Raw genomic sequence first — 8,312 nt, 5'->3', positions numbered from 1 at the left:
ACGTTAAAATTAAACCTGTCTAATAATACAAAGTATTGTTTACGTTTCTTACAATTTCTTATCTCATGTTCCGTTCACGCATGTTCCGTTCCGTAAAAAATTTCTCTACCCGTCCCATATAGCAAAAACGGAACGGAATCTGGTTATAAAATATATTTTATTCTTACAATTCAGTATTTTAGAGTACTCACATTAATGTTATTGGCAAGATAATTAAACAAATTATGTATGTGATCGCTTCAGTCGCATCAAAATAACAAAATATCGGTGAATTATGCATATTAACCTGCGACCGATGTGACATTCCGTTCCGTTTTGGCTACATGGGACTGGTAGAGCAAACTTTTACGGAACGGAACTGGAACGGATCGCTCAATTCCAGTGAGAAATCCGATCCGTCATTCCGATCCGTGCTTAATGGGACTGCACCTTAAGAGGCCAAAATCCATAAAACTAGAGAGGATAATGTTGGCAACGCTTCAAATCTCTAGGATCCATAAATTTATTTTTTGAGGTTTTCAGCACTGTTGAAGCGTAAGAGTGTGCACAGAGCAGTACAGAGTGTGTACAGAAATAAAGTGTTGTGACAGGTGTAGTAAATAACCTCATTTTTTACAAATTATTTTATAAATTTTTGTTATATGTAATGTTTTTACCTGTACTGTATGATTGCCATAGAGTGTAGTAAATTTTGGACAAGATAGGAGAATAGGAAATTAAAAGAGAAAGAGAGGAAACTTCAAGAAATTTGGAGTGATATAGAAAGCAAGGACGATGATAATATTGATTTATTAATAATATTGTACAAATTATCCCAAGTTGTCGGTGATAAATAATTTAAAAGATTTTTTTTTAACCAATTACAGGTATCAATATAATCATTGATATCATTATAATTGAGGTAAAAAATGAGGTTATTTACTACACCTGTCACAACACTTTATTTCTGTACACACTCTGTACTGCTCTGTGCACACTCTTACGCTTCAACAGTGCTGAAAACCTCAAAAAATAAATTTATGGATCCTAGAGATTTGAAGCGTTGCCAACATTATCCTCTCTAGTTTTATGGATTTTGGCCTCTTACCGTGCATTTGATACGCGTATCAGGTACCATATTCGTATCAAATTCGTACTAAATATTTAGGGTGCGTTCCGAAATCTACTGACAGTACTGACAGTACTGCTACTGAAGTTACTGGGTTTGAGCTGTTCCGAAACGCCAGTAAATACTGGCAACACTAAAAAACGGAATGCGTTTACAGTCAAACCAGCAACTGTTGATGCCATCATAAAAACCTAACTTTATACAATCTAATTATGGCAAATGTCAATGCAATTATAATTGCAGTGCAAGGTATTGTGAATGTTATTAATGGCCTAGTTTACATCGTGCATTTGATACGCGTATCAAATAGTAAATAACTAGTGAATGTGTTTAATCATTGGCTGATCAGCTTAAATTCACTACTTGATACGCGTATCAAATGCACGATGTAAACTAGGCCAATAGTGACAGTGACAGTTCATCAGACGATGAGGAAGAAATTCTAAATGTCTTAAACATGATTACTAAGCGTAGACCATTGGAATTAAGGCCACGCATAAAAAATTATATTAAAAATGTTATTGCTTTACTTTCGGATGAAGAATTCAAAGCACATTTTAGGTAGGAATTATAATAAAAAAATAGAATTTCTCTATTATTTCATTATTGAACAAAATATTGTGTGATATAATCATCGCGTGATTTTCAGAAACACTTCATAAATGTTATTGTCGCCATCAATAAGTTCGTATCGAACAGTTTCCATTGTTACAATTAATTTTTTAACAATCTCGTCAATTTTAATTATACACATTAATGTACGGCGGACGGCGGCCATATGCTTTACTGAATTTGCACTACCTCCGGACAATGTGTAAAATTAGCCGGAAGTCAGTAATTCCCTAGGGTCTATTTTTGTAGAATAGATAGTAATTTACAGTTGCTGACAGCACGCTGAAAACGATTTCGGAACGAAAAAACAGTACTGTCAGTACTGGCAGTAGATTTCGGAACGCACTCTTAGTACGCACGATATAAACGCTGCCGGATCAATTTGGTACGAGCGTATCAAGTAGGAGTATCGTACTAAACTGATACGCGTACCAAGTGATACAAATGTCGATGTAAACGCATAAAACGCATTTTAGAAAGAATTTAGCAATTGAGCATAACCTCAGTGCTAAAATCTAAAAACCGGTGTGAAAATGTCTTAGTAGGAGACATCAACATGAATTAAATTTGTATTATATTTTTCACAGTACATGCTTAGTACATTCGATGTAAACGCGCCCGTACTAAGGCTTTGGTGCGCACCAAACTTAATACGCGTACTAAGGTTTTGACGATTAAACTAAGCCTATTGTAGATCCGGGCTAATACAGTGTCCATTAGTGTGAGAAAGAACATATCAGAGTGTCTCACTCACACTAGTGGACACTGTTACACTTGGTTTGTTCTTTCTAGCTGCACTGTTGCACCGGTGCAATAAGTTAAAGTAAGACAAGTATATTTTTTCTCATTCTAACTTATTGCACCAGTGCAACAGTGCAGCTAGAAAGAACAGACCAACTGTGCTTGCTGGAAAGTATACATCTTTGGATCCTGACTAGCAATATAATAGTATTACATATATATGTAAAATAGTGTTACCTTTTTAGTGTAGGATTGGTGTAGGATTATCACGATGGATATTAAACAGAAAATTATACACAAGTTCAACGAACAATTGGGATCAAATTTAAAAAATCTTGAAGGAATGTACAATTTTCAAGATTGTCTCAAAACTGAAAAGGATGAGATTGAAAAATCAGTTGGTATTTATTTACAAAATAGTATTAATACGTAATATTATGCACTAATAATTAATTTTTATCTATAGCTATCAATGGCATCGACTACTACTCCTTCCAAAGTAAAAATGGTGATAGAAAATGCAGAATATGTCAATTGCGAGGTTGAACAATTGCAAGGAATTTGTTTGGCTCTGAGCAACAGAATCGAAAAGACGTTTGATAAAAACGACAAGAATTTAGAGTTACAAGATGTTATCAACAAGATAGGTCAGCTGGACAAATCATTATTCTATATATACTTTGTAAGATATATAGAAAATATGAGGTAATTGTTTAAACGTTTGATGTATAGTCTGTCTGATAAGAATGTGCTTGACATAACTATATTACAAAAATGAATACAGAGTGAAAAGGGAAAGAAATGGAAGATCATCAAATTGATGTATCACTTTTGTTTTTGGTAATATTTTTTAAACAAAAGTTAAAGATAAAACTTTAAAAACATAAATGTAGACTAGAAATTCTTCTGAGATAGTATAGCGATTTTTATAACACTTGCATTTTATGCGTTACAACAAAAGCTGAATGCCAAATTGAGTCCCAAAACATAGTATAGGCTACATTTTCTTCCTTTTTTTCTTTACCATAAATTATTTAATAATATTTGTTAGTTACTGTATGTGAGAATTTTTAGAAACCTTTCACATCAATGTGAAATATTTTTTGTTGATTGTACAAATACCTAATGTTTTGCACGACATGGTAGTGTAACTATATATTTAAAGGTTAAACTAGGTTTGTTTTTAGTATTTTTCTAGAAAAAGCTATGAATGTGTAAACTATAAGTTTAGTAAAAATTGGAAAAAAAATTTATCTAATCCTAGAATGATACACCTATTTTTTTTATTTTAAACATTATATTAAGTTAAAAATGTATCCCATTTCTTGCCAAATATGCATTGAACAGATGAACTGAAATCAATATTGTTCTACATGAATCTCTTTGTCTTTTTGTGACAAAGACAATGGTATTCTATAATAATATTAATCATTAAACATTAAAAATTAAATTAAACAAAGGTTTAAAAAAATAAAATTAATAACTTGTTTTTGAAAATCTATTGTATTTTCGTCAATTTTTAACGAATTGAAAACAACTAAAACAATTTTGGAAAGGTAAAAGATTTAGAACTGGGATAAAATGGATTTTAGATATCATTTAAAACTAATTAAGTTTGACAAATAAAAGTTGGAAAAAACGATAGTTGAAGAAGAAAAAATGAATAAGGACAATCAATTTTTTAGCTATAAAATTGTAAAAATATTTTTAGGCTTTACAGTCTAAGCGGCGATTTTTTGTAAAAGTAATTGTAATAGCGGTATCGGAATCTGTTGATAGATCTCGCGGCGTCTGTATTGACCATAGATCTTGCGGTATTTTAGATGTTGGGCGACAAAGATGGAGTCGCTGAAAATAATCATGTTTGTCCTTTGAAGGAATACAAACACGAAAACGGTGTTTCGTACACGAAGAAAAGTTTATAGTAAAAATTACTACAGTAAATAATAAGTGCAGACTAAGGAAGGAATTATGAAAATTTTTACTATGTTTTTTATTAAATTACTGTAGTATTTACACCATTTATGTTATAAATCTTTGAAGTTTTTTCTTATGGACAATGGTTACTATCATATAAGTAATTTTTAACATGTAACAATATTAGTACATTAATTCTTTTGGTATATGTTTAACATAACAATGGATGATTAAGTAGATCGCTGAACAGTGCATCGGATTTTAATGATAAATATTATTTTTCTACTAATTTAAATTTTTTAGCTTATTTATTACACTTATTTTCACTAACATAATCTGTGTTCTGATCTTTTTTTGTTCTGTCCCTTTTTTAAAAATGTTAATGCAAAAAATCTAAAAAAATTCCCAATTACTTTTGAGTGACTACAATTTAAATTTTGATAATTTAAATTTTGGTCATTTATTAAAAATTTTTTTTACAATAACAATTTAAATATTTCAAGATTGACAAGAAATGGAATTTTATAAAAAAATTTATAATTTAAAAAAATTTATAATAAATTATTATTAAGAAAAATTTTTTTTTAGATTAAGGTGACTTCAGAAAAAAATTGTTCTATATGTATCAGTTGCAAAAAGTATAATTATTTGCAAGACTGAAAATAAGGTATTTTTTGGGTAACAAGAATATAATAAAATGATAATTTTTTACACAAATATTTTTTTATTATAAAAAATTATAGTATATTACCATAAAAAGCTTAGGTATATATAATGTAGAATGATCAAAATTGAAGAAATATTATTAATTATGTTTTTGTGCGCAATCTAAATAAAAAATCGTGCGATGATTGTCGCAAATTGGCCGCCTCATACACTATACAAAACCATGTTTTTTTATTATCTGCGGACGGACATACAGAACATCTTTTTCGTTTGTTCATTTTTGCATTAGGATTAAAAGTTTAAGTAGAGTCATCGCCATTATTTAAAATTTTTTGAATTGTATGACGCAAATAGCTTCTTAATGTTTTTATTTCTGAATGACGTTGCAAATGTGACTTTACTAAATTGAAAGCCAAGTCTTTCAAAAAGTCACGCCAATCTAAAAATAGATTTTCTTGTTGCAAATAGTATAAAATTGACAAATTTATGCCAGCATGATTAAGCATATTATAGAATATACACAAGAGCCAGCAATCAGACGTGTCCAAGAGGCCAGGTAATTAAATTGCCTTTATCAATTAAAAAAAGCAAATTGTGCTTGTAACTCAAGTAAAAATATCATAAAAATAACAAAATAATTAAGAAAAACACAAAAATCTAATATTTTTTACTGTCATAAAATACTAGCACGGTCTGTACACTGGGTCTTTTGGGAATATTTTAAAAGTTTACATGCTGCCGTTTTAACAACAAGTGCATCGAAGCATTTTTTCGGGTATGAGTACTTATTATTAAGTTTTTTTAGGGAGGGGAGCCAAGCTTTGTTTATCATCAGTTTTGTGTCGGTTTTGTGGCTACACAAATGAAAAATTTTGTTTTTTTTTGAGGTCAGTGTACAGACGGAGGGTTAAACTGCCGACAGGTTTCGTCAGACTTGCAACACAGTTACTAAACTAAATATCGAACTCAAGAGCATCTTAAAATTCCCATTTCTCCTAAAAACTAAAATAAAATAAAAAAGATTGATTGTGTCTTTGTTAATTTTTTCCCTTTTCTTCAAGTGTCATTTTTTCCAACTTTTATTTGTTAAAATAATTGTAGTAATTTTTACTATAAAATTTTTTACCGTATTCGAACGAAATGCATACACAAACGTTATTTGAAGTATAAACGTGTCCCAATTTTACTTTATATGTGCACTGCTCAGAAGCTAATAACGTTTCGACATCAGCTTTAATGTCTTTCTTAAGATTTAAAATAGAATTATTGTCGGTGTCCCGAGTCGATTCCTTTATCTAAATTAGGAAATAAAATATAAATCGCGTTAGGCAACAAAATTACCCCAATATAACATCTAGGGTTAAATGTTGTGTATGATCACTAGAAAAAATATTGCACACGATCTTATGAATCTAATGATAATCTAATGATAGAACAGGTCACTAATCTTGCATATTAATTTGTTTTTGGATATTTCTTAACCCTTGGAGAACACACAGGGTCAATTTGACCCTTATCTCGAATTTGATTGTAAATATCTTGAAAGCATTTTAAAAATTAGCGGGCCTGAGGCCTTTTACCTGTAGTTTTACCTGTAGGGGTACTAACTATATGTTAAGATGCTCCTTTTGTACAGCGCAACACCTAATAGGTGTTGGGCATTATTTGAAGTCGGTGCAGGGTCATTCTGACCCTGTTGTGTACTAAGCGTCTGTTTTTCAATAGTGAGCACGATGGCATATATTTTGCGGCCACATATTCAAAATGCCTTAGTACGTGTCGAGCAAGAATATTTCGATGGCAACAGTTCTTCTGAGGTGAATAATGTGTCAGTACAGTCAAACACTAACACGTCGTATTCAGATTATAGTGAAGCCGTTGCCAACAATAAATAAGTTAACTTTTACCACAAGTTATTTAAATAATAAAGTATTCGTACATATGTAATAAGAAATAAATTTTTCTAAAATTTTTTTATAAAAATGTTTCATTTTTTTTTATCTTAAAAACCACTTTTATTACCTAACAAAATAAATATTTTGTTTTTTTAAGGTACACTAAAGTACAATTTTTTTCTTGATTCTACTACATTTCAAGAATACACACGTAAATTTTTAGCCAGAAATATTAAAAAAATTAAAAAATACATTTTTTTCGTAAATTACGTTTAAAAAAAAAAAAAAATTCTTTGTGAATTTTTTTAAATATGTAAATAATTCCAACAGCATTTTTTATTTATATCAATTGATTTAATAATGTTTCAAGTACATCTGGAAATTTTTTCAAGATGATCGCACTCGTCAATTTAAAATGGTGGACGATCAAAGTGTGTGTAGGGTCAGATTGATCCACAGTGTTCTTCGTGATCGAAAAAATAGGTGTGTTTTCCGAGGGTTAAATAAAAATGAAAAGAGTATGACGAATTGAAACAATTTTGTGGTGCAAAACCAATCGTCATGAAATTTGACATAGACGTAGTATGAGGTGAAATATGAAGAAATCTAATCAAAATTGACTGGCTAAATGAATAGATTCTTATCAAAAATTAAAAAATGATTTCGGCGGGTCGATATGGCAGTTCCTATTTTAGCGACTCCTGTAACTTGGCGAGTTCTTTGGAGAGCGAAAAAAGTGCAATGACACTAAGAAAATGCGATTGTATGCCAAAGTGTGATTGTATAAATAGGCAAATAGGCACTGCCATCATACAACCCGCCAGAGCCATTTTCTAATTTTTTATCAGAAATCACTTATTCAACCGTTCGATTTTAGTTAGATTTTTTTATATTTCATCTCATACTATGTCTATATCAAGTTTCATGACGATTGGTTTCGTACCACAAAATTTTTTCAATTTGCCGTACTCCTTTGTAAATTAGAAAGTGTTTTTTGTTTAATAGTATATAATATATAGTAGGTTTAATAATATTTTATATTTTTATAGTAATAGTATTATTTATTTATTTTATTTAATCCATGCCTTTCGGCTTTGGATGACTTCCAGTATACATGTTCTCTTATTTACATTTATTCCGACACTTATGGTTAGGTACATCACTGCGGTATCAGATAACGTATATACCGGTAAAGATATAAAGGTATAACCGATATGAGATATAAAATATATGATACAAAGACTTAAAGTTACATTTATACATATATAAAGATACCTAGGTATAAAGATAGATAAATAAACATAGATAAACATAGATAAAGATATCAGATATAGATATAAGGGTTTAAGGGTTTTGTATTAACTTAGCTCTTT

At 30.2% G+C, this 8,312-nt stretch overlaps 1 protein-coding gene across 8 annotated transcripts in view; it reads left to right on the top strand.

Moving 5' to 3' along the window:
* Positions 1–1,669: 1,669 nt before the first annotated feature.
* The window catches only part of LOC105839018 (RAD50-interacting protein 1), a 150,593-nt gene continuing 143,950 nt past the window's right edge, over positions 1,670–8,312 (top strand). For 4 of the 8 annotated variants that reach the window (XR_004963910.1, XR_004963911.1, XM_036289019.1 and 1 more), the window contains exons 1-2: positions 2,391–2,858; positions 2,928–3,166. Coding sequence is in view for 6 of the 8 variants with exons in the window: in XM_036289019.1 (XP_036144912.1) it covers positions 2,733–2,858; positions 2,928–3,166 (365 nt within the window). In the remaining 2 variants the exon portion in view is untranslated. The other 4 variants (XM_036289014.1, XM_036289015.1, XM_036289016.1 and 1 more) reach the window with 4 other exon arrangements.

This window comes from Monomorium pharaonis, chromosome 6, assembly GCF_013373865.1.
Source record: "Monomorium pharaonis isolate MP-MQ-018 chromosome 6, ASM1337386v2, whole genome shotgun sequence".
Classification (NCBI taxonomy): domain Eukaryota; kingdom Metazoa; phylum Arthropoda; class Insecta; order Hymenoptera; family Formicidae; genus Monomorium; species Monomorium pharaonis.
The sequence above is the reverse complement of the archived record's forward strand: the minus strand, read 5'-3'. Positions and strand labels throughout refer to the sequence as shown.